The sequence below is a fragment of the Ahaetulla prasina genome, chromosome 4 (genome assembly GCF_028640845.1).
Source record: "Ahaetulla prasina isolate Xishuangbanna chromosome 4, ASM2864084v1, whole genome shotgun sequence".
NCBI classification, from domain to species: Eukaryota; Metazoa; Chordata; class Lepidosauria; order Squamata; family Colubridae; genus Ahaetulla; species Ahaetulla prasina.
In genome coordinates, this window is record NC_080542.1 from 7515659 (window position 1) to 7543447 (window position 27789).

The 27789-nt window shown below is 39.5% G+C and overlaps 2 protein-coding genes across 2 annotated transcripts; one reads left to right on the plus strand and one right to left on the minus strand.

Annotated features, from left to right (window-relative positions):
- Nucleotides 1-10225, plus strand: LOC131196629 (vomeronasal type-2 receptor 26-like). The gene is made up of 4 exons (XM_058179655.1): nt 1-801; nt 1315-1542; nt 8525-8651; nt 9324-10225. The coding sequence occupies exons 1-4, from the start codon at nt 1-3 to the stop codon at nt 10223-10225; spliced, it is 2058 nt and encodes a 685-aa protein (XP_058035638.1).
- A 9162-nt stretch (nt 10226-19387) lies between these two features.
- LOC131196974 (vomeronasal type-2 receptor 26-like) lies at nt 19388-27554 on the minus strand. The gene is made up of 4 exons (XM_058180503.1): nt 26754-27554; nt 26015-26242; nt 20959-21085; nt 19388-20289 (listed from the first exon to the last, which is right to left on the minus strand). The coding sequence occupies exons 1-4, from the start codon at nt 27552-27554 to the stop codon at nt 19388-19390; spliced, it is 2058 nt and encodes a 685-aa protein (XP_058036486.1).
- Between the last annotated feature and the right edge of the window lie 235 nt (nt 27555-27789).

Here is a 27789-nt window from a genome sequence, read left to right on the forward strand (position 1 = left end):
ATGGTCTCCAACGAAGGCCAACAATACTTGGGGATTCTTAAACTGCTTCAGCATTTTGGATGGACCTGGATCGGGATCTTCTTTCATGACAATGACAATGGGCAGACTTTTCTGCAGACTCTGGAAAGTTTGTTTTTCCAGAATGGCATCTGCACAGCTTACAGGCAAAAAATCCCACAGCGCATCCGCTTTGATAACATTGAAGAAATGCTCGAAATAACCTCGTATATCGACGTACCTTTAACTGATCACAAAACCAAGGTGTTCCTCCTCTATGGAGAATCAGTGACCCTGGCCCAGCTGAGGACCATTCTATTCAAACAAGACCTCAGAAATAACTTAAAAGATTCATTGATGAAAGTATGGGTCATGACAAGTGGAATTGATTTCACACTACCCGCCTTGCAAAGAAGTTGGGACCTGAACTTTTTTCAGGGTGCCATTTCCTTTACATTTCACTCCAGAGAACTTCCGGGGTTCAATAAGTTTCTTGAAGGCATAAAACCATCCAAGACCAAAAGTCAGAGGTTCCTGAAGGACTTTTGGGAGCGAGCGTTTGACTGTACTTTTCCCGATCCTGATATGGAAATTGAGGAGGATGACATGTGTACTGGCAAAGAGAGATTACGGGATCTCCCCAGGCCTCTGTTTGAGATGGAAACCACTGTACATAGCTACAGTATCTATAACGGTGTTTATGCAGCAGCACATGCTTTGAACGCCATGCTGTCATCTCAGTCCCATCAGAGATCCTTCAGGAAGGTTCAAACCGCTGATCTTTTTGAGCTGCAACCTTGGCAGGTAACTGTAAAAACAACGGAACACGTTTATGTCCATGTTCAGGTTGTGTTTTCTCTTCCGCTGTTTCCATGACTAGCTGAAAATTCTGTTTCTCATAGACACTTGTGACTGCATCTCTGTGTTTCTGGAGCCTGAAAAGAATTATATATCTTCTGCAAGGTGAAATAATATGCTCATTTTCTGTATCACACCTTGTCTGTGATTGTGTTTACTTGGACTTGAAACTTTAGATAGAAGAAGAAACGGCTGAACTATGAAACGATGAAAGGAATTGCACATTTTTCTTAGCCATTGCATATGAAGTAGGGAACGTTTTCAAGACTCATTCCATAATCGGTCTCTACCCCTTGAAAAGCTAAAATGATAATGACTGGAATTAGGGAAGTAGAACTATGTCACCATAACTGCAGGCAGAAATGAAATCTAATGAATATCCATCCCTTTTGTTTTCTTTCTTCTAAATGTTATAAGCTTTTCTTCTTTCTTTCCCCCCCCCTCTTGGCTTTCCATTAGCTCCATCCCTACCTTCAAAGGGTTTCTTTCAACAATTCAGCTGGTGACGCAGTGTCCTTCAATGAGCAAAAGGAAATGAGAGGTGGATTTGACGTTGTGCACATGGTCATTTTTCCAAACCGGTCCTTCGAGAGGGTGAAAATTGGTTGGATCGATCCAAATGGACACCAAGAAGATGAATTGGTCATCAGGGACAATAGGATTTTGTGGCATAGAGCTTTCAATCGGGTATGTATTTTTGTGGCTTCTGGAGCGAGCCCATGTTCTCCAGATGGATCACTGACATTGATTTCACATCAGATCAGGTCTGGATTTAGCACAGATAACATTGCCATGTTTGAAGGATCTCAGGCAAGTGTTCCTTCACTTCTCCATATCATTCCACTTGCTTCCTTGCCTGTACTTTCTCTTTCTCCCAGTTCCCGATTTTGGTTTCTCAGTGGCTTTCACACATTACCCTAAATAATAGGACTGTTATTATCTTTTTTTTTTCTAAATCAATTTTTATTGATCCCCCCCACACACACATTGTTTATGAACAGAGCATTGGCCATATCATACCTTATACATCTTAACTTAACACATCCAAATACATTTTACTCAGTTTCTGCCAAAATATTCTTTTACCATATTTTAATCACCGTCTTAATGATTCTATGCTCATTTATATAAACCACATCTTCTTTCGCCCTCAAGTTCAAATTTCTGCATTTTTACTAACATGTATTCTTTTTTATTGTTTTTGAGCTAATTCAATTTTTATCCTGATGTATTCAAACGTGTTCGGGGTTGTCTTTCTTCCATTTCATCTTTCAAATTTTACAGTAATCTTTCTTCCCTTTCTTATCCTCTCCCTTCCTTCTTTTAAGCTTCCTACTTTCTCCTCTCCTCTCCTACTCCTTCTCTTCATCCTTCCTTTCCCCCTCCTCCATTCTTCCTTCCACTCTAACTTCTCTCCTACTCTTCTTTCCCCTCCTTTTCTTCCTCTCCTCTCCCTTTCTTCCACTTCTCTCCTTCTTCTTATCTCTCTCTATTGCTATATTCATTTTGATTTCAATATTTTCTGCTATGGTGTCCAGGTAACCCCGGTTTTCCCATTTATTGAGTCTATTTCTCAGAATTCCCCTCATACATTTTAGCTATTAACATTTTCATCTAATTCTATTTTTTGCTTTACAACCCTTTAATAAGTACAACCTTCCATCTCTTAGTTTCTTTAAATTCTTTTTTCCAGTTAAACAATTATTATTTTTCTCTTACGTTAAGGTACATCATTTACTAACATTTCAATTTTATTCCATTTTACATCTCATTTTCAATTATTTTCACCTATAAACCATTCTATCTTTCACATTTTATCTGCTGGACTGTTTCTCTTAAACAATATATTTCTTCCTTTTTTTACTTCTTTTCAATTTTATATCTTAATGTCAATTAATTTCTTTATTCTTTTCTATATTTAAAATTTATTTCTTTACCATCCACTATAATTCTTTCCAATTTCATGCATCCTCAAACAGTAAAACATATATCCCATTGTATCTTTCATATTTCATCTACTTCCTTTACAATAATCTATATATTTCTTCTAATTTATTTCTTACATACACTTTTTACATCTATTTTAATTTCTTTTTTACTATTCATTTTTCTTCCTCTTTTAACCATTTTCCTTCAGACTCTCCAAACTTCCACTTTTTAATATTTTCCTTCATTTCTCCCATTCTCTTATCTTCTTTTCCTTATATCTTCCTTTCCACATCCTTTCTCTACTTTTTACTCTTGATTTTTCCCCTCAATCTTTCCCTAGTTCCTCCTCTTCTCTTCTTTCTTGAGAGATAGATACTCTCCTTATCTAATTTAACTATTTCACTGTTAATCCCAGTGTAATCAATTTTTTTTTATTCGCATTTATATCCCGCCCTTCTCCGAAGACTCAGGGCGGCTTACACTGTGTTAGCAATAGTCTTCATCCTATTTGTATATTTATATACAAAGTCAACTTATTGCCCCCAACAATCTGGGTCCTCATTTTACCTACCTTATAAAGGATGGAAGGCTGAGTCAACCTTGGGCCTGGTGGGACTAGAACCTGCAGTAATTGCAGGCAGCTGTGTTAATAACAGACTGCATTAGTCTGTTGAGCCACAATTATGTTTTCTACTCTTTTAATTTTCCCCCTCAATCTTTCCCTAGTTCCTCCTCTTCTCTTCTTTCTTCTAAATGTTGTAAGCTTTTCTTCTTTCTTTCCCCCCCCTTCTTGGCTTTCCATTAGCTCCATCCCTACCTTCAAAGGGTTTCTTTCAACAATTCAGCTGGTGACGCAGTGTCCTTCAATGAGCAAAAGGAAATGAGAGGTGGATTTGACGTTGTGCACATGGTCATTTTTCCAAACCGGTCCTTCGAGAGGGTGAAAATTGGTTGGATCGATCCAAATGGACACCAAGAAGATGAATTGGTCATCAGGGACAATAGGATTTTGTGGCATAGAGCTTTCAATCGGGTATGTATTTTTGTGGCTTCTGGAGCGAGCCCATGTTCTCCAGATGGATCACTGACATTGATTTCACATCAGATCAGGTCTGGATTTAGCACAGATAACATTGCCATGTTTGAAGGATCTCAGGCAAGTGTTCCTTCACTTCTCCATATCATTCCATTTGCTTCCTTGCCTGTACTTTCTCTTTCTCCCAGTTCCCGATTTTGGTTTCTCAGTGGCTTTCAGACATTACCCTAAATAATAGGACTATTATATATTTTTTTCTAAATCAATTTTTATTGATGCCCCCACACACACACATTGTTTATGAACAGAGCATTGGCCATACCATATCTTATACACCTTAACTTAACACATCCAAATACATTTTACTCAGTTACAATTTCTGCCAAAATATTCTTTTACCATATTTTAATCACAGTCTTAATGATTCTATGCTCATTTATATAAACCACATCTTTTTTCGCTCTCAAGTTGAAATTTCTGCATTTTTACTAACATATATTTTCTTTTATTGTTTTTGAGCTAATTCAATTTTTATCCTGATGTATTCAAACGTGTTCGGGGTTGTCTTTCTTCCATTTCATCTTTCAAATTTTACAGTAATCTTTCTTCCCTTTCTTATCCTCTCCCTTCCTTCTTTTAACCTTCCTACTTCGTTCTCTCCTCTCCTACTCCTTCTCTTCATCCTTCCTTTCCCCCTCCTCCATTCTTCCTTCCACTCTAACTTCTCTCCTACTCTTCTTTCCCCTCCTTTTCTTCCTCTCTTCTCCCTTTCTTCCACTTCTCTCCTTCTTCTTATCTCTCTCTATTGCTGTATTCATTTTGATTTCAATATTTTCTGCTATGGTGTCCAGGTAACCCCGGTTTTCCCATTTATTGAGTCTATTTCTCAGAATTCCCCTCATACATTTTAGCTATTAACATTTTCATCTAATTCTATTTTTTGCTTTACAACCCTTTAATAAGTACAACCTTCCATCTCTTAGTTTCTTTAAATTCTTTTTTCCAGTTAAACAATTATTATTTTTATCTTTAATCAAGATACATCATTTACTAACATTTCAATTTTATTCCATTTTACATCTCATTTTCAATTATTTTCACTTGTAAACCATTCTATCTTTCACATTTTATCTGCTGGACTGTTTCTCTTAAACAATATATTTCTTCCTTTTTTACTTCTTTTCAATTTTATATCTTAATGTCAATTAATTTCTTTACTCTTTTCTATATTTAAAATGTATTTCTTTACCATCCACTATAATTCTTTCCAATTCCATGCATCCTCAAACAGTAAAACATATATCCCATTGTATCTTTCATATTTCATCTACTTCCTTTACAATAATCTATATATTTCTTCTAATTTATTTCTTACATACACTTTCTACATCTATTTTAATTTCTTTTTTACTATTCATTTTTCTTCCTCTTTTAACCATTTTCCTTCAGACTCTCCAAACTTCCACTTTTTAATATTTTCCTTCATTTCTCCCATTCTCTTATCTTCTTTTCCTTATATCTTCCTTTCCACATCCTTTCTCTACTTTTTACTCTTGATTTTTCCCCTCAATCTTTCCCTAGTTCCTCCTCTTCTCTTCTTTCTTGAGAGATAGATACTCTCCTTATCTAATTTAACTATTTCACTGTTAATCCCAGTGTAATCAATTTTTTTTTATTCGCATTTATATCCCGCCCTTCTCCGAAGACTCAGGGCAGCTTACACTGTGTTAGCAATAGTCTTCATCCTATTTGTATATTTATATACAAAGTCAACTTATTGCCCCCAACAATCTGGGTCCTCATTTTACCTACCTTATAAAGGATGGAAGGCTGAGTCAACCTTGGGCCTGGTGGGACTAGAACCTGCAGTAATTGCAGGCAGCTGTGTTAATAACAGACTGCATTAGTCTGTTGAGCCACAATTATGTTTTCTACTCTTTTAATTTTCCCCCTCAATCTTTTCCCCTTGCCTTCTTTTATCTTCTTTTTTTAAAATATACTTTCCTCTATCCATTTTTTTTCATTGTCAATCCCAGAAATCAAACAAAGAAATCTTTGTTTCTGTCTTCAGCTATATAATTCTCTTCAGTTACTTCCTTTTCAGCATTGTATTCTTGTTCCTTTTGCTTCTCCCTCATAGTTATTTTTTTACATTTTAACCACTCTTCTGCTTCCTTGTTTCCCTTAAAAGATTCTCGCACCATTTGAAGCATTTCCCTTAGTTCTTCACATTCATCCTCCCAACTCACCATGTTCTCAATTTAAGAAGAAAATATTTTCAAATTTATTATTTTAACTTATATATAAGTGAGTCTAAATCATGTGATACTTTCACGTGAGTCTAAATGACGTGATACTTTCTTTCCTCCAGCAGATGTCTCTCTTCAATTCACAAGTTCCTCAGCAACAAAATGTCACTTGTTAATCCACAAAGATAATTACTTCCTGTTCCTCAATCCTTCTGTTAGCAAAAGATGTTTCCCTTCAATTTTCTTTTCCTTTTATTATTTTTAATTTCTTCCAAGTCCAATTTTAAATCCAGAAGGAACGGTTTTCTTTTAGAGCTTTAATCTCAAAATTCCGCTTTGCTTTTTGTTTCCTTTGCTTTATATTTCTGCATGCCAATTAGCCAGTAATTTCAAGTTGAAACTCCTTTTAAGCTTTGAAAAATTTTCTTCTTACCTGTGAGTTGGCCAATCACTCACTCGGTAACAATACTCCATTCAATCACCGCTACTGCTCAAATCTTTTTGTGTGGCTGCCCCAGCTTTTGACAGCTCCTAATGGCTGTCTTCCCGTGCCGTTGGGTCAGAGACTAATACTGGTGCTCCAGGGAATTTTCAACTTTCCTGTTCACACCCGTCTGTGCCTCCCTCCTTTCTCTGTCTCTATAAGACAGCTATGCTCCATAAAGGACCCCCAAATGGCTGGGATATCAGCATTTTCTCCAGAGCACCGGTATCCACTGTCCCACCGTGACGCTGGTCACTCCCCCTCCAACTTCAGGACTGTTATTATCTTTACTACAAAACCTTGACAGTCAGACCAAATAGGCCATAAGGCTGAACATCAGTCACTCTTACTGTCTTTCCAATGAAATCTCAACTTTTCTGTTTTTATTAGTATTGACAGAATCCTCTCTAAATCTGATTTGTTAAAGTACAAATGCAATATTTGATGCTTTGTTTATCTTATACACTTGGGACCTAAATTATCTGTAGCCATTTTTTGAAAATATGATTTCTGCATACAGGTAGTTCTTTGACTTATGACCATATTTGGTACCAGATAATCCAATGTTAAGCAAAGCAACTATTGAGTTGTGACTGCAACATGTTTGCAACATTTTTGTTAAAGTTGTGCGAATCACTACAGGTTTTAAAGCAAATCACTACTGAAGCTGCCCTACCTAAAGATGAAGCAGGCATTTAAAAAGGGTGGATAGCCAGGAATGTTGTCTAAAAGATTCCTTCAGGAGATAGATAAGGTGTTACTAAGTCTTTATGAAGAATTCATGGTCATCAAGGATAGGGTTGTCCCATAGGTACTTTTTCAAAAGGCAGATATTTTGCTTCTCATCCAAGAAAGTTCTTCGGTTCTAACTGAAGATCTAAAGAAGCTTCTTGGATGAGAAGTGAAATGCTTTCAAAAAAAAAAAAGTACAGTTGCTGTCAGGGTTTCAAGTAGCAGCCCAAATGAAATCAAAACTCCATGGCCAGAGGCTTCCTCAAAGTATAGATTTATTAGAATAGAATAGAATAGAATAGAATAGAATAGAATAGAATAGAATAGAATAGAATAGAATAGATTTTTTATTGGCCAAGTGTGATTGGACACACAAGGAATTTGTCTTGGTGCATATGCTCTCAGTGTACATAAAAGAAAAGATACTTTCATCAAGGTACAACATTTACAACACAATTGATGGTCAATATATCAATATAAATCATAAGGATTGCCAGCAACAAGTTATAGTCATACAGTCATAAATGGAAAGAGATTGGTGATGGGAACTATGAGAAGATTAATAGTAGTGCAGATTCAGTAAATAGTTTGACAGTGTTGATGGAATTATTTGTTTAGCAGAGTGATGGCCTTCGGGAAAAAACTGTTCTTGTGTCTAGTTGTTTTGGTGTGCAGTGCTCTATAGCGTCATTTTGAGGGTAGTAGTTGAAACAGTTTATGTCCAGGATGCGAGGGGTCTGTAAATATTTTCACGGCCCTCTTCTTGATTCGTGCAGTATACAGGTCCTCAATGGAAGGCAGGTTGGTAGCAATTATTTTTTCTGCAGTTCTAATTATCCTCTGAAGTCTGTGTTTTTCTTGTTGGGTTGCAGAACCGAACCAGACAGTTATAGAGGTGCAAATGACAGACTCAATAATTCCTCTAATAATTAATAATAATTAGGCATGCCATATTGTCACATCTGGTGAAAACCTGATTCTGAAGTATCCCAGGTTATCCCCACCGAATTCAAAGTTCAAAGTTCTTCTCCCAATCACACACAACCATCACATGCCCCAATCAGGTCACAGTCCCAAACCCAGATGACTCCCATCCATGCCCTTCCAGGTACTGGTGAGAATGTCCTTGGTTCCCAGAAGTAAGAATGTTATTTTGGCTACATATTCTCCCCAGCTACCTGTACTTAGAGATATCTGAATGCATTGCTCTCATTCCAGTTTCTTTCCTACTTATATTAGACTTGTCCCCTTTCAATATGTAATGAACAGTGCCGTCCTGGAAATCAAAAGAAAAAGAAGGAAGGGGAAACATTTTGTTGCTATGACTGTGTTCCTTGCCCTGAAGGGGAGATTTCAAACAAAACAGGTACATTATCCATTGCTACAACAGTCTCTTTTTTCCTCATTTAACAGCAGTAATATATGCTGCTGCGTCAGTTAGCTAACCAGAACTCTGAAACTGACATCTCTTGAATACATAGCCAGCATAATGTCAAGGAGTGCTGTGACTTTCCTAACAAAGTGGTACCTATTTATCTACTCACATTTGCATGCTTTCAAACTGCTAGTTTGGCAGAAGCTGCGGCGAGGACTGAACCTCACCTCATCACATGGCACTCGCTTCTCATCCAAGATGTTTCACTTTTCATCCAAGAAGCTGAAGAAGAGCTGAAGAAGCTTCTTGGATGAGAAGCCAAGCATCTTCAGAGAAAAACCAGAAAGTCCAGTTGCCTCTTGAAAAGGCACCTTTGGGTCTTCTACTTATGTGGAATCCAAAGCAGTCTGTGTTATGTTTGGTGGGCCTCTGAGTAAAGGTGACCCAGTTGAGTTTCTATCTAAGGTGAGAATAGAACTCACAATCTTCTGATTTCTTGCCAAATGTTGTAATCATGAGGTCAAATTGTAATCATGAGGTCAAATTCACACACCCACACCCACACACACGTTACAACAGCTCTGCTTGGGAGACAAAGCCCTATACACAAATTGACCTGAAATATTTTTTTTCTTTTTTCCTTTCTGGCTATCTGTCTTAAAGATATGGAAAAATGCTTCAAATGTCCAGAAGACCAATACCCAACCAAAGGAAAAGATGACTGCATCCAGAAAATTGTAACATACCTTTCTTACAGGGAACCTCTAGGGTTTACTTTGGCCTCCATTTCTATTTCATTGTCTTTGATCACTGTTCTCATATTAGGGATATTCCTTAAGCACAGAGATACCCCTCTGGTCAAAGCCAACAACCAGGACCTCACCTACATTCTCCTTATCTCCCTCCACTTCTGCTTCCTGTGTCCTCTCCTGTTCATTGGTCAACCCGGTGAGGTCACTTGCCTTCTCCGACAACCGACCTTTGGCATCATCTTCTCCGTGGCTGTTTCTTGCATCTTGGCCAAAACCCTCACTGTGGTTGTAGCCTTCATGGCTACCAGGCCAGGCTCCAACATGAAGAAATGGGTGGGAAAAAGGATGGCAACCTCCATTGTCCTTTTCTTCTCTCTCATCCAAGTTGGTCTTTGCGCCATCTGGCTAGGATCTTTCCCTCCATTCCCACAGTTGAACATGCATTCTGTGACCGAGGCCATCATCAATGAATGTAACGAAGGCTCTACGGTCATGTTCTCCTGTGTCCTAGGCTACATGGGCTTCCTGGCTCTTGCCAGCTTCTTTGTGGCCTTCTGTGCTCGCAGATTACCGGACAGCTTCAATGAAGCCAAATTCATTACCTTTAGCATGCTGGTATTTTGCAGTGTTTGGGTCCTATTTGTTCCAACTTACCTGAGCTCCACAGGAAAAGCCTTGTTTGCTGTGGAGATCTTCTCCATCTTAGTTTCTAGTGCTGGATTACTGGGATGTATCTTTTCCCCTAAATGCTACATCATCCTGTTGAAACCTGAGCTGAATACCAAGGATCAGCTAGTAAGAAGAAAGACCTGAAGAATTCAATTCCCTTACTTTCTGGTACAATGTTGATTAGTATGTGTAGGATTTTGGAATCAAAAACTCATTATAATATCATAAATATTTCCTAATGTTATTCAACTTCCTTTCCAAGAGTTATGAGCTGAATATCAAAGTGAAGATAATAAGAATAAAGAGCTAAAATATTAAGATTTTTTTCCTTTCTGATGCAATGTTTATTAGTATGAGTAAGACTTGGGGATTCAAAGGTTGATTATCAGCAGTTCTGTTTGCCTAATGTTATTTAGCTTCTTTATCAAGAAGGATATTCAAAGCGTGCCTCTAAAGGAGTCCAGTCTTATAAAAAGCTTGACTTCAAGGGGTTCTTTTGTGGTCCGCCAGCAGCCTGCGGAGCTGGCAACGGAGTCGGTCAGTGATGAGGCTGAGGAAGAGTGTGGGCCAGTCCTGGAGGCTGGGGAAAGCCTGGATGAGGGCTCTGCATCAGAGGCTAAGGTGGGGCCAGGGTCATCGGGGAGTGAGGTGGAGACTCCAGAACCTCCAGAGACTGACAGTAGTGAGGCAGAGGAACAGGAGGAACCTGTTCCTAATGCACACATGAGAAGAGCTGCCAGAAGGCAAGAGCAGCTCAAGCAAAGAGGACAACTCTGGAGTAGGGCCAAGAGATGATTGGCCCCTCCCATAAGGCTTAAAAGACCAGAAACAGCATTTGGGCTTTGCCGGAAAACAACGTGGATAGCTTCGTCTTGTTGCATTTATTTTGTATCAGTGTCTTCTGAACTTTTGCCAAGAAGGGCCTCTGGTGGCTCAGCAGACTAAGTCTGTCTGTTATTAACACAGCTGCTTGCAATTACTGCAAGTTCAAGTCCCACCAGGCCTAAGGTCGACTCAGGCTTCCATCCTTTATAAGGTAGGTAAAATGAGGACCCAGATTGTTGGGGGCAACAAAAGTTGACTTTGTATAAAATATACAAATGGATGAAGACTATTGCTTAACACAATGTAAGCCGCCCTGAGTCTTCGGAGAAGGGCGGGATATAAATTTTTTTTAAAAAGGGCTTTGGGCAGTTTGCCTAATTGGACCATGGTTGGGGATAGTACTGAGGAATTTGTGTTGGGAGGAATTTGCTTTAATTTGTTTAAGCTACGCTGAGAATGAAGTAATTCTCAGCTGTTCGAATCAGGTTTGTTTATTTTTACACCGACTGAGTTTCTTACTACCTACCTTGGTCTGGGTCACAACAGGTTCTAAGGTATTTTTCACATGTTTGGGGATTTGCATAATCAGTAACACCAAGGTAAGTCCTTTCTGGACATTCTCAGATGACCTGGGAAGATCTGTGAGCCTTCCTGTGAATATGGCTGCCTAAGCTTGCTTTACAAAATGCCTCTTCAAGTGCTTTTCCTGGTGTTTTTCCAGTTTTTCCTTTTATTGGCATAGCACTCAGTTCATTCGCAGGGTTGTGCTCATTCTCCAGAAGATATTTCTGGTCAACAAAACTTCACATAATGATGCCCAGATTTCAAATTGCTTTGCTTCAGAACTCTGGGTACCAAATTACCGATAAAGGCAAACATTTTGGCACAGCAAGGGGTGACAAGATAGCAGTGTTCCAATATCTAAGGGGCTGCCAAAAAGAAGCAGGGCATCATCCTATATGCTAAAGAACTTGGAGCCAGGACAGGATACAATGAATGGAAATTAGGTCTGACCTAAGCATAGTACATAAAATCATCTGCTACAATGTCCTACCAGCCAATGAATACTTCAGCTTCAAGCAAAACTATACAAGAGCATACAATAGATACAAACTCATGGTAAACTGATCCAAACTAGACTGCAGAAAATACGACTTCAGTAACAGAGTTGTCAATGCCTGGAATGCACTACCTGACTCTGTGGTTTCTTCCCCAAATCCCCAAAACTTTAACCTTAGACTGTCTACTATATACCTCACTCCATTCCTAAGAGGTCTGTAAGGGGCATGCATAAGTGCACCAGCGTGCCTTCCATCCCTCTCCTATTGTTTTCTTTTATTCATACCCTTTACATGAATTTATAATTATGTTTACACTTGTATCTTTCATAAAATACATGCTTGACAAAATAAATAAAATAAAAAATAAATAAAAAACTAATCAAGGAGAGAACCAAGCTAGAATTAAGGAGAGATTTCCTAACTGTTAGAACGATTGATCAATGGAACGAATCATCTCCAGAAGTTGTGTTGCTCCAACGCTGGAAGTTTTTAAAGAAGAGTTTGGAAAACCATTTGTCAAGCCGGGGGTTTCAATAGGAGATCCTTCCAACTCTGATTTCTGTTATTCTGTTATGGTCTTAATAATAAGGATGATGTCAACTTCCAACTGAACTGGGAAGCTGCCATTTTTCTGTTCCTCAGTTGGCACTCAGAGGGGGAAGGAGGTTGCAATGCCTTACTAGACTAAACAGAGAGCTTTCTCGTAAGAACCAAGGTCATCTCTACTGGCAATGGATAAGGCTGAATAAGGAGTGCCTGGAAACCCCACCAATTAACCCAATTGGCCAATGGGGCCTGTGACACTTGAGGATGGGCTTAGTTCCTATTTTAATGATAGTGAAACTGTGGGAAAGATTTAGAGTTAATTTTCCTTTGAAGCTGTGCCGATATGATATACTCAATAAAGAAGTTCTTTGAAGAGGATTGAAGTCTCAGACTGCTGATTTGCTTGGGTTCATTAGTTGGAAGCTTGACCAATGACAGAACATAGCTTACATACCACTCCATAGTGTGTTACATTACTCTATGGGTGATTTACAGTGTCAGCATTTTGCCCCAAACAATCTGGGTCCTCATTTTACTGGCCTTGGAGGAATGGGTCAACTTTGAGTCAACCAGGATTAAACTTCTGACTGTGGGCACAGTTAGACTGCAATTCTGCACTCTAAGCATTGCATCACCAAGCAATGATTGAACATGAGGGGCTATCCAAAGGATTTGCTGGAAACCCATATTCATGTAGATAACTAACTTTTCCACCATCTTTGCAATTAGTATATGTGGTACCTTGCTCAATAATAGTACCTGTGAGAGGGATCTTGGAGTCCTAGTGGACAATCATTTAAATAGGCGCCTGCTGTATGCTGCAGCTGCCCAAAAGCCAACACAGTTCTAGGCTGCATAAACAAAGGGATAGAATCAACATCACGTAAAGTGTTAATACCACTTTATAAGGCCTTGGTAAGGCCAGACTTGGAATACTGCATCCAGTTTTGGTCGCCACAATGTAAAAAAGATGTTGAGGCTCTAGAAAGAGTGCAGGAAGAGCAACAAAGATGATTAGGGGACTGGAGGCTAAAACATATGAAGAACGGTTGCAGGAACTGGGTATGTCTAGTTTGATGAAAAGAAGGACTAGGGGAGACATAATAGCAGTCTTCCTGTTGTGACTCGTCCTCCCTCCTCTCCTCAGCCGGGCCCCTCCCGTCTCCAACCGGGTCTGTTATCAGACTCCAAGTCTGATAATGAAGATGAATGGCCTGTCATGCCTCCAGCTCCCGGTCTTGGCCCTATGCCCGGAGACGATTCCAGGAGTGAAAGGAGTAGCCTGATAAATCTCACTCATACAGCGTGTGTTCCTTTGGCTCAGCCGTCAGAGCAGGAAGCTAGCCAGGTATTGGAATTGCTCGGGCCTACTCCTTCTGACCCCTCCCTTTCCCAGACAGCAGATCCAGCTGAAGACAATTCAAAGTGGGAGAATCCTCACTTCCGGAGATCTGAGAGGCAATGCCAGCAGAAGGAAGGGAGGGGCAGACCTGGATAAATGCTGAGTCATGGAGCCACATCCCACAGCCTATATAAAGGGCCTGCTTTTGGCATTCCAACCTTGAGTCAAGCAAAGTCTTATCGAGTTTGCTGATACCGGACCCTATCGCTGAGGTCACAACTTGGACTTCTTCCTGCCCTGATAAACCTCGAAGGAACTTGGCAAGCTGCAGGGGCTTCGTTGCCAAGTTTGTTACGGACTTCCTTGACTCATTCGTCGGAGTGGGGGGTGGGACATGACACTTCCAATATCTCAAGGGCTGCCACAAAGAAGAAGAAGTCAAGCTATTTTCCAAAGCACCTGAGGGTAGGACAAGAAGCAATGGGTGGAAACTAATCAAGGAGAGAAGCAAGCAAGAACTAAGGAGAAATTTCCTGATGGTTAGAACAACTAATCAGCGGAAAAACTTGCCTCCAGAAGTTGTGAATGTTCCAACTCTGGAGGTTTTTAAGAAGAGGTTGGATAGACACTTGTCTGAAATGGTGTAGGGTTTCCTGCCTGATCAGGGGTTTCGACTAAGGTCTCTTCCATCTTTGTTTTTCTATCATTCTAATTCTAGAATGAGGCGACTCACAGATGCCAGGTGGGTATGGCTGCGTTGGCACAGGTGGGTAGCATGGCCAGGTGGACAAACCAACTAATTCGATGAAACCCACCCTTTTTTTTTTCAAATAAAGTGTTTTTATTTTTTAAACAAACAAACATTTAATACATCAGTCATTCCTTCCGTGTAATATCTTGGTTTTTATCTTCATGGCTTCATCTTTTTCTTTCTCCTTTCTTCCTTTCAATTTAATCTATTACGTTTTTTTCACAAGTACAATATTCTAATTATACCATTTTCTTACATAGCTATCAATTTGCTTATTTTTATCTTTTTTTCTAACCGAAGGTAAAATTGGTCCCATGTCTTAAAATATTCTGAATCCTCTCTTTCCTTAATCATCGAAGTTAATCTATTCATTTCTGCACAGTCTAAAAATTTTTTTAATAACTTCCCCTTCCAGGGGTATTTTCTCTGCTTTCCAATTTTATGCAAAAACAATTCCTTGCTGCTGTTATTACATGCATAATCAAATAAATATTTTCTTTATTAATTTTCTCTGGGAGGTTACCCAATAGGAACAGCTCGGGTTTTAATTCAATATGTTGTTGAGTTGTTTCTTCTAGCCATATCTGAATTTTGTTCCAATAGTTTTTAGCTTTTGGGCATGTCCACCACATACCGGTAGGCAGCTTCTGACCCAGGTTCTTAAAGTGGCAATAACTTTGCTGCCTCATTCTATTGCATCACCTTCTGGCTGCCTTCCGCTTACAGCTTTTCATCAGCTTACAGTTATTAACTCTTTACACCCTGACAGACAGCCCTGTTTTAGTGGGTAAGATGATCCAAAGGTTGCAGAGAAGGGTCTTCTTCTGGATCCCAATAGTCGGAATTCTTTGACCTATGGGATCCAAAGTAGGTCCTCTCTGCCAGCGTAAGATAAGCTTGTCCCAGGAGGACAAGCTGGGTAGCTGGACCTATGCCATTAAGGCAGAGGTGAAATCCAGCAGGTTCTGACAGGTTCTGGAGAACTGGTAGAGGAAATTTTGAGCAGGTCGGAGAACCAGTAGCAGAAATTTTGAGTAGTTTAGAGAACCGGCAAATACCACCTCTGGCTGGCCCCAGAGTGGGGTGGGAATGAAGATGTTGCAATATCCTTCCCCCAGAAGTGGGGAGAGAATAGAGATTTTGCAGTATCCTTCCCCTGGAGTGGGGTGGGAATAGAGATTTTGCAGTATCCTTCCCCTGCCACTCCCACCAAGGTACGCCCAACACGCCATGCCCACAGAACCGGTAGTAAAAAAATTTGGATTTCACCACTGCGTTAAGGGCTTAAAAGGTCACAATTAATAACTTGAACTGTACTCAGAAGCAGACCAGTAGTCAGTGAAATTCATGGAGCAGGGGTATGATATGGGCCATTGTAGAGGTGCCAAAGACTTCTCTCCCTGTTGCAATTTGCATCAGCTTATACATCATCATCAACACCACCATCATCGTTGTCATCATTTTACTTGGTCTTTTGCCATTTTTTCTTTCTTTGAAGGTCATTTGGACCCTTCAGCTACTCCAGAATTTTTTATTCATTTATTTATTTTTGTCACAATATTATATACAAGCACATATATTGAAAGGAAACAATAGGACAGGAACGATAGGCACTTTTGTGCACTTATGCACGCCCCTTACAGTCCTCCTAGGAATGGGGTGAGGTCAATAGACAATTTTTGGTTAAAGCTTTTGGGATTTGGGAAGAAACCCCAGTCAGGTAGTGAATTCCAAGCGTTAACAACTCTGTTACAGAAGTCATATTTTCTGCAATCAAGATTGAAGCGGTTAACATTAAGTTTGAATCTACTGTTTGCTCTTGTATTATTGCGATTGAAGCTGAAGTAATCTTTAACAGGAAGGACATTGCAATAGATGATTCTGTGTGTTAAACACAGGTCATGCATGTCGGTGGAGTTCTAAGTTTTCTAATCCCAGGATTTCAAGTCTGTTGGTATAAGGTATTTTGTTGTTTACAGAGGAGTGGAGAACTCTTCTTGTAAAATATTTCTGGACTAGTTCAATTGTATTAAGGTCAGAGATGTGGTATGGGTTCCAGACAGATGAACTGTATTCAAGAATGGGTCTGGCAAATGTTTTGAATGCTCTGGTTAGTAGTGTAGAGTTTTTGGAAAAGAAGCTACGCAGAATTAGGTTTACAACAGCCAACATCTTGTTAAATATGGACTCTGCACAGGTTGCCCATAGGTTCCTTGGTGCAGTTTAAAGTAATGATTTCAACTTGTAAAACACTAAAGGAGGTTAAAACATATGATGAATGGCTGCGGGAACTGGGAATGGCTAGTCTAGTGAAGAGAAGGACCAGGGGAGACAGGATAGCAGTCTTCCAATGTTTGAGGGCCTGCCACAGAGAGGAGGGGGTCAAGCTATTTTCCAAGGGACCTGAAGGCCAGACAAGGAATAATGGATGGAAACTGATCAAGGAGAGATTCAACCTAGAAATAAGGAGACATTTTCTGACAGTGAGAACAATCAACCAACGGAACAGCTTGCTTCCAGAAGTTGTGGGAGCTTTATCAGTGGAAGCTTTCAGAAACAGACTGGACTGCCATTTTTCAGAAACTGTGTAGAGTCTGCTTGGGCAGGGGGTTGGATTAGATATCCTACAAGGTCCCTTCCGATTCTGTTAATCTGTATCTGTAAATAGCTTAACATAAAAATAAAACATAATATTATTAGTTGTCGTATTGATATCGGGTTATGTTGCACACCTCCTTCTCCATGTACTATACTATAACAACTCAGTAAGCTCAAACTGCCCAAGGAACTGCTGATTCAGTTCTACAGAGGAATTATTGAGTCTGTCATTTGCACCTCTATAACTGTCTGGTTCAGTTCTGCAACCCAACAAGAAAGACACAGATTTCAGAGGATAATTAGAACTGCAGAAAAAATAATTGCTACCAACCTGCCTTCCATTGAGGACCTGTATACTGCACGAATGAAGAAGAGGGCCGTGAAAATATTTACAGATCCCTCACATCCTGGACATAAACTGTTTCAATTCCTACCCTCAAAACGACGCTATAGAGCACTGCACACCTGAACAACTAGACACAAGAACAGTTTTTTCCCGAAGGCCATCACTCTGCTAAACAATTAATTCCCTCAACACTGTCAAACTATTTACTAAATCTGCACTACTATTAATCTTCTCATCGTTCCCATCACCAATCTCTTTCCACTTATGACTGTATGACTGTAACTTTGTTGCTGGCAATCCTTATGATTTATATTGATATATTGACCATCAATCGTGTTGTAAATGTTGTACCTTGATGAACATATCTTTTCCTTTATGTACACTGAGAGCATATGCACCAAGACAAATTCCTTGTGTGTCCAATCACACTTGGCTAATAAAGAATTCTATTCTATTCTATAACAAGAAGTCAACATGGCAAATGGAGAAGGGGATATATATCTGTACTATTTAGATAGAAACTTTTAATCAAGGGTTGAAGAAAGAATGGTACTGAATAGATGTTATGTACAAAAGAAAGTGACACAAAGAGATAACAACCCACTGTAGAATTTCAAAAAGTGGTTGGATGAACACACTTCCCAAATATACATTGCCCAGCCACTGTCAATATTGTTCATTGCATTAGGTAGCCAAATAACCTTCACTAAGGGAAGGACTGATCCAGGCAGTTAAAACTGCATCATTTAATTGATGTAGTAAGCAGTTAGATTGATATGAGCATTGTGTAAACTCAGGTACCTGACAAAAATGGAAACAAGGTAGAGTGAGATTATTATATGCTGAAATGTGGATTAGGGTTGGTGTTAATCCATTATGGAGGAGTGGTGAAGATGATGGGACTTGCAGGATGAGTTGGTTAGATAGTGTCATTGATGCAGGGGGCAAGGTTTGGATAGACTTAGGGAGAAAGTGGAGGATAGGGAGCCTTGGTGTCGCATGTCCATGGGGTAACATAGAGTGGACATGATTCAGTGACTGAACAAGAACAAAAAAGTTTTGTTAGTACATTCTAGAAGTAAAAGATCACTGCATGATCTACATGGATTGATCGATTAGTCCTAGATAATAATGTGGATGGTATATAAGCTGCTTAGTTACAGAGTTTAGGATCCTGGCATTCTTCTGGACAGGATCCAAGATTCCCTGTTGATTTGCAATACAATGCTCAGAGGAGAAGCGTGAGAACTTTTTATGGCTGTATTGGAGAAGTTGGGAAGCGGTGGCTCAGAGGCTAGGACGTTGAGCTTGCCGATCGAAAAGTCAGCAACTCGGCGGTTTGAATCCCTAGTGCTGCCGTGTAATGGGGTGAGCTCCCATTACTTGTCTCAGCTTCTGCCAACCTAGCAGTTTCAAAAGCACGTAAAAATGCAAGTAGAAAAAATAGGGACCACCTTTGATGGGAAGGTAACAGTGTTCCGTGCGCCTTTGGCATTGAGTCATGCCGGCCACATGACCACGGAGATGTCTTCGGACAGCGGTGGCTTGTCGGCTTTGAAATGGAGATGAGCACTGCCCCCTAGAGTCGGCAATGACTAGCATGTACGTGTGAGGGGAACCTTTACCTTTAACTTTTATTGGAGAAGTTGCACAAATATAATGGATCATACAATAAACGTTTTAATCCCAAAATCTTAGACAGACAATTTGAATGTAGTGTTTCTCAACTCCAAGAAGGGTGGACTACAGCTTCCAGAATTCTGCAACTATAATTGCTATTAATGATTATTCCAGCAGTTCATAATCTTGGAATTTCCTCACGTTGGGCAATATTGCTTTAATCCTTTCTTCTTATTAGCTGATCCTTGGTATTCAGCTCAGGTTTCAACAGGATGATGTAGCATTTAGGGAAAAAGATACATCCCAGTAATCCAGCACTAGAAGCTAAGATGGAGAAGATCTCCACAGCAAACAAGGCTTTTTCTGTGGAGCTCAGGTAAGTTGGAATAAATAGGACCCAAACACTGCAAAATACCAGCATGCTAAAGGTAATGAATTTGGCTTCATTGAAGCTGTCTGGTAATCTGCGAGCACAGAAGGCCACAAAGAAGCTGGCAAGAGCCAGGACGCCCATGTAGCCTAGGACACAGGAGAACATGACCGTAGAGCCTTCGTTACATTCATTGATGATGGCCTCGGTCACAGAATGCATGTTCAACTGTGGGAATGGAGGGAAAGATCCTAGCCAGATGGCGCAAAGACCAACTTGGATGAGAGAGAAGAAAAGGACAATGGAGGTTGCCATCCTTTTTCCCACCCATTTCTTCATGTTGGAGCCTGGCCTGGTAGCCATGAAGGCTACAACCACAGTGAGGGTTTTGGCCAAGATGCAAGAAACAGCCACGGAGAAGATGATGCCAAAGGTCGGTTGTCGGAGAAGGCAAGTGACCTCACCGGGTTGACCAATGAACAGGAGAGGACACAGGAAGCAGAAGTGGAGGGAGATAAGGAGAATGTAGGTGAGGTCCCGGTTGTTGGCTTTGACCAGAGGGGTATCTCTGTGCTTAAGGAATATCCCTAATATGAGAGCAGTGATCAAAGACAATGAAATAGAAATGGAGGCCAAAGTAAACCCTAGAGGTTCCCTGTAAGAAAGGTATGTTACAATTTTCTGGATGCAGTCATCTTTTCCTTTGGTTGGGTATTGGTCTTCTGGACATTTGAAGCATTTTTCCATATCTTTAAGACAGAGGTCAGAAAGGAAACAAGAAAAAAATATTTCTGGTCAATTTGTGTATAGGACTTTGTCTCCCAAGCAGAGTTGTTGTAACATCTATGTAGGTGTGGGTGTGTGAATTTGACCTCATGATTACAATTTGACCTCATGATTACAACATTTGGCAAGAAACCAGAAGATTGTGAGTTCTATTCTCACCTTAGATAGAAACTCAACTGGGTCACCTTTACTCAGAGGCCCACCAAACATAACACAGACTGCTTTGGATTCCACGTAAGTAGAAGACCCAAAGGTGCCTTTTCAAGAGGCAACTGGACTTTCTGGTTTTTCTCTGAAGATGCTTGGCTTCTCATCCAAGAAGCTTCTTCAGCTCTTCTTCAGCTTCTTGGATGAAAAGTGAAACATCTTGGATGAGAAGTGAATGCCATGTGATGGGGTGAGGTTCAGTCCTCGCCACAGCTTTTGCCAAACTAGCAGTTTGAAAGCATGCAAATGTGAGTAGATAAATAGGTACCACTTTGATGGGAAAGTCACAGCACTCCTTGACATTATGCTGGCTGTTATTCAAGAGATGTCAGTTTCAGAGTTCTGGTTAGCTAACTGACGCAGCAGCATATATTACTGCTGTTAGATGAGGAAAAAAGAGACTGTTGTAGCAATGGATAATGTACCTGTTTTGTTTGAAATCTCCCCTTCAGGGCAAGGAACACAGTCATAGCAACAAAATGTTTCCCCTTCCTTCTTTTTCTTTTGATTTCCAGGACGGCACTGTTCATTACATATTGAAAGGGGACGGGTCTAATATAAGTAGGAAAGAAACTGGAATGAGAGCAATCCATTCAGATATCTCTAAGTACAGGTAGGTGGGGGAAATATGTAGCCAAAATAACATTCTTACTCCTGGGAACCAAGGACACTCTCACCAGTACCTGGAGGGGCATGGATGGGAGTCATCTGGGTTTGGGACTGTGACCTGATTAGGGCATGTGATGGTTGTGTCTGATTGGGGGAAAAACTTTGGACTTTGAATTGGGTGGGGAAAACCCAGGGAACTCCTCTGCCTTCGACATGATCTGAGTTTAACTCATATAATCATCTGTTACAATGTCCTTCCTGTTGAAGACTACTTCAGCTTCAGTTGCAACAATACACGAGCACACAATAGATTTAAGCTTAATGTGAACCGCTCCAATCTTGATTGCAAAAAATATGACTTCAGTAACAGAGTTCTTAATGCCTGGAATGCACTACCTGACTCTGTGGTCTCTTCCCAAAATCCCCAAAGCTTTAACCAAAGACTATCTACTATTGACCTCATCCCATTCCTAAGAGGTCTGTAAGGGGCGTCCATAAGAGCACCAGCGTGCCTACCATTCCTGTCCTAATGTTCCCTTTGATTGTATTCAATTCCTATAGTTATTTCATGCTTATATATATGCTTATATATTGTATAATTATTTCTTGCTTATGCTTATTTATACTGTTGTGACAAATAAATAAAATAAAATAAATAAAATAAACTTCAGAGTCAGGTTTTCACCAGCTGTGACAATATGACATGCCTAATAAATCTACACTTTGAGGAAGTCTCTGGCCATGGAGTTTTGATTTCATTTGGGCTGATACTTGGAACCCTGACAGCAGCTGGACTTCATTTTCCTTTGAAGACATTTGATTTCTCATCCAAGAAGCTTCTTTAGATCTTCAGCTAGAATTGAAGAACTTTCTTGGACGAGAAGCAAAACATCTGCCTTTTGAAAAAGCACCTATGGGACAACCATATCCTGGATGACCGTGAATTCTTCATAAAGAGTTAATAACTTCTTATGTATCTCCTGAAGGAATCTTTTAGACAACATTCCTGGCTACCCATCCTTTTTTTTTTTAATTTGCATTTATATCCCGCCCTTCTCCGAAAACTCAGGGTGGCTTACACTATGTCAAGCAATAGTCTTCATCCTATTTGTATATTTATATACAAAGTCAACTTATTGCCCCCAACAATCTGGGTCATCATTTTACCTACCTTATAAAGGATGGAAGGCTGAGTCAACCTTGGGCCTGGTGGGGCTTGAACCTGTAGTAATTGCAAGCAGCTGCTGTTAATAACAGACTGTCTTACCAGTCTGAGCCACAGAGGCCCAGTTCTACATGCCTGCTTCATGTTTAGGTAGGGCAGCTTCAGTCTAGTCTCACAAACTGTAGCAATTTGCTTTACAACCTTAACAAAAATGTTGCAAACATGTTGCAGTCACAACTCAATAGCTGCTTTGCTTAATGTTGGAGAAATCTGGTACCCAATATGGTCATAAGTCAAAGAACTACCTGTATGCAGAAATCATATTTTCAAAACATGGCTGCAGGTAATTTAGGTCCCAAGTGTATAAGATAAACAAAGCATCAAATATTGCATTTGTACTTTAATGGAGGTACAAATCAGATTTAGAGAGGATTCTGTCGATGCTAATAAAAACAGAAAAGTTGAGATTTCATTGGAAAGACAGTAAGAGTGACTGATGTTCAGCCTTATGGCCTATTTGGTCTGACTGTCAAGGTTTTGTAGTACAGATAATATAACAGTACTGAAGTTGGAGGGGGAATGGCCAGCGTCACGGTGGGACAGTGGATACCGGTGGTCCGGAGAAAATGCCAATATCCCAGCCATTTGGGGGTCCTTTATGGATCATAGCTGTCTTGTAGAGACAACGAAGAAGGGAGGCACAGACCGGTGCAAACAGGGAAGTTGCAAATTCCCTGCAGCTCTGGCATTAGCCTCCGACCCAATGGCACAGGAAGACAGCCATTAGGAGCTGTCAAAAGCTGGGATGGCCACACAAAAAGACTTGAGCAGTAGCGGTAATTGAATGGAGTATTGTTGCCGGGTGAGTGATTGGCCAACTCACAGGTAAGAAGAAAATTTTTCAAAGCTTAAAAGGAGTTTCAACTTGAAATTAGTGGCTAATTGGCATGCAGAAATATAAAGTGAAGGAAACAAAAAAGCAAAGCAGAATTTTGAGATTAAAGCCCTAAAAGGAAAACTTTCTGTCTGGATTTAAAATTGGACTTGGAAGAAATTAAAAATAATAAAAGGAAAAGAAAATTGAAGGGAAACACCTTTTGCTAACAAAAGGATTGATTAGGAAGTAATTATCTTTGTGGATTAACAAGTGACATTTTGTTGCTGAAGAACTTGTGAATTGGAGAAGACATCTGCTGGAGAAAAGAAAGTATCACGTCCTTTAGACTAACGTGGGAAAGTCAGAAGGAGGATTTGTTTAAATAGCTGCAGCGTGATTTTAAAAAAAGGGAGTGGAAACATCAAAGACTTCAATTGGAATAGTTTAAAGGAACATCTGAATTGGATGTTTTCTGGAAATAAAAAAGAAAAGGAAAAAGGACATTACATGGACTTGAATTTGAACTATATATAAGTTAAAATAATAAATTTGAAAATCTTTTCTTCTTAAATTGAGAACATGGAGAGTTGGGAGGATGACTATGAAGAACTAAGGGAAATGCTTTAAATGGCACGAGAATCTTTTAAGGGAAACAAGGAAGCAGAAGAGTGGTTAAAATGTAAAAAAATAACTATGAGGGAGAAGCAAGAGGAACAAGAATACAATGCTGAGAAGAAAATAACTGAAGACAATTATATGGATGAAGACAGAAACAAAGATGATTACATTGGGATTGACAGTGAAAAAAAATGGATAGGGGAAAGTATTTTTTAAAAAAAGAAGAGAAAAGAAGGCAAGGGGAAAAGATTGAGGGGGAAAATTAAAAGAGTAGAAAACATAATTGTGGCTCAACAGACTAATGCAGTCTGTTATTAACACAGCTGCCTGCAATTACTGCAGGTTCTAGTCCCACCAGGCCCAAGGTTGACTCAGCCTTCCATCCTTTATAAGGTAGGTAAAATGAGGACCCAGATTGTTGGGGGCAATAAGTTGACTTTGTATATAAATATACAAATAGGATGAAGATTATTGCTAACACAGTGTAAGCCGCCCTGAGTCTTCGGAGAAGGGCGGGATATAAATGCGAATAAAAAAAAATTGATTACACTGGGATTAACAGTGAAATAGTTAAATTAGATAGGGAGAGTATCTCTCAAGAAAGAAGAGAAGAGGAGGAAATGGGGAAAGATTGAGGGGAAAAATCAAAAGAGTAAAAAGTAGAGAAAGGATGTGGAGAGGAATATATAAGAAAGAGAAGAAAAAGAAGATAAGAGAATGGGAGAAATGAAGGAAAATATTAAAAAATCAAAGTTTGGAGAGTCTGAAGGAAAATGGTTAAAAATGGAAGAAAAATGAATAGTAAAAAAGAAATTAAAATAGATGTAGAAAGTGTAAGTAAGAAGTAAATTAGAAGACATATATAGATTATTGTAAAGGAAGTAAATGAAATGTGAAAGATACAATGGGATATATGTTTTACTGTTTGAGGATGCATGGAATTGGAAAGAATTATAGTGGATAGTGAAGAAATAAATTTTAAATATAGAAAAGAATAAAGCAAGTAATTGACATTAAGATATAAAATTGAAAAGAAGTAAAAAAGGAAGAAACATATTGTTTAAGAGAAACAGTCCAGCAGATAAAATGTGAAAGATAGAATACAGATGAAACTAATTGAAAATGAGATGTAAAATGGAATAAAATTGAAATGTTAGTAAATGATGTACCTTAATGAAAGAGAAAAATAATTATTGTTGAACTGGAAATAAGAATTTAAAGAAACTAAGAGATGGAAGGTTGTACTTATTAAAGGGTTGTAAAGCAAAAAATAGAGTTAGATGAAAATGTTAATTGCTAAAATGTATGAGGGGAATTCTGAGAAATAGACTCAATAAATGGGAAAACCGGGGTTACCTGGACACCAAAGCAGAAAATATTGAAATCAAAATGAATACAGCAATAGAGAGAGATAAGAAGAAGGAGAGAGGTGGAAGAAAGGGAGAGGAGAGGAAGAAAGGGAGGGGAAAGAAGAGTAGGAGAGAAGTTAGAGTGGAAGGAAGAATGGAGGAGGGGGAAAGGAAGGATGAAGAGAAGGAGTAGGAGAGGAGAGGAGAAAGTAGGAAGGTTAAAAGAAGGAAGGGGTAGGATAAGAAAGGGAAGAAAGATTACTGTAAAATTTGAAAGATGAAATGGAAGAAAGACAACCCCGAACACGTTTGAATACATCAGGATAAAAATTGAATTAGCTCAAAAACAATAAAAGAAAATATATGTTAGTAAAAATGCAGAAATTTCAACTTGAGAGCAAAAGAAGATGTGGTTTATATAAATGAGCATAGAGGCATTAAGATTGTGATTAAAATATGGTATAAGAATATTTCGGCAGAAATTGTAACTGAGTAAAATGTATTTGGATGTGTTAAGTTACGATGTATAAGGTATGGTATGGCCAATACTCTGTTCATAAACAATGTGTGTGTGGGGAGGATCAATAAAAATTGATTTAGAAAAAAAAAGATAATAACAGTCCTATTATTTACGGTAATGTGTGAAAGCCACTGAGAAACCAAAATCGAGAACTTGGGAAAAGAGAAAGTACAGGCAAGGAAGCAAATGGAATGATATGGAGAAGTGAAGGAACACTTGCCTGAGATCCTTCAAACATGGCAATATTATCTGTGCTAAATCCAGACCTGATCTGATGTGAAATCAATGTCAGTGATCCATCTGGAGAACATGGGCTCGCTCCAGAAGCCACAAAAATACATACCCGATTGAAAGCTCTATGCCACAAAATCCTATTGTCCCTGAGGACCAATTCATCTTCTTGGTGTCCATTTGGATCGATCCAACCAATTTTCACCCTCTCAAAGGACCGGTTTGGAAAAATGACCATGTGCACAACGTCAAATCCACCTCTTATTTCCTTTTGCTCATTGAAGGACACTGCGTCACCAGCTGAATTGTTGAAAGAAACCCTTTGAAGGTAGGGATGGAGCTAATGGAAAGCCAAGAGGGGGGAAAAGAAAAAAGAAAAGCTTACAACATTTAGAAGAAAGAAAACAAAAGGGATGGATATAAATTAGATTTCATTTCTGCCTGCAGTTATGGTGACATAGTTCTAATTCCCTAATTCCAGTCATTATCATTTTAGCTTTTCAAGGGGTAGAGACCGATTATGGAATGAGTCTTGAAAACGTTCCCTACTTCATATGCAATGGCTCAGAAAAATGTGCAATTCCTTTCATTGTTTCATAGTTCAGCTGTTTCTTCTTCTATCTAAAGTTTCAAGTCCAAGTAAACACAATCACAGACAAGGTGTGATACAGAAAATGAGCATATTATTTCACCTTACAGAAGATATATAGTTCTTTTCAGGCTCCAGAAACACAGAGATACAGTCACAAGTGTCTATGAGAAACAGAATTTTCAGCTAGTCATGGAAACAGCGGAAGAGAAAACACAACCTGAACATGGACATAAAAGTGTTCCGTTGTTTTTACAGTTACCTGCCAAGGTTGCAGCTCAAAAAGATCAGCGGTTTGAACCTTCCTGAAGGATCTCTGATGGGACTGAAATGACAGCATGGCGTTCAAAGCATGTGCTGCTGCATAAACACCGTTATAGATACTGTAGCTATGTACAGTGGTTTCCATCTCAAACAGAGGCCCGGGAAGATCCCATAATCTCTCTTTGCCAGTACACATGTCATCCTCCTCAATTTCCATATCAGGATCGGGAAAAGTACAGTCAAACGCTCGCTCCCAAAAGTCCTTCAGGAACCTCTGACTTCTGGTCTTGGATGGTTTTATGCCTTCAAGAAACTTATTGAACCCCGGAAGTTCTCTGGAGTGAAATGTAAAGGAAATAGCACCCTGGAAAAAGTCCAGGTCCCAACTTCTTTGCAAGGCGGGTAGTGTGAAATCAATTCCACTTGTCATGACCCATACTTTCATCGATGAATCTTTTAATTTATTTCTGAGGTCTTCGTTGAATAGAATGGTCCTCAGCTGGGCCAGGGTCACTGATTCTCCATAGAGGAGGAACACCTTGGTTTTGTGATCAGTTAAAGGTACTTCGATATACGAGGTTATTTCCATCATTTCGTCAAAGTTATCAAAGCGGATGCGCCGTGGGATTTTTTGCCTGTAAGCTGTGCAGATGCCATTCTGGAAAAGCAAACTTTCCAGAGTCTGCAGAAAAGTCTGCCCGTTGTCATTGTCATGAAAGCAGATCCCGATCCAGGTCCATCCAAAATGCTGAAGCAGTTTAAGAATCCCCAAGTATTGTTGGCCTTCGTTGGAGACCATGGAATAGAATGAAGGGACCAGAATGGAGTCGATCTTCCCAGGGACCAGGGCACCATAGGTGAGCTACAAATAGAATTACGATTTTTAAAACCAGGGGACAGCTTCATCTCTGTATGTCAGAATTTGCTAAAACTTTTGAACCAATTTGTCAGTGGATAGAAAACCATGCATTGGTTGGTCAAGGCACGGAGAACCATGCATTAGTTTGGGAACTGTTTCTAAAGTATTAGTGCAT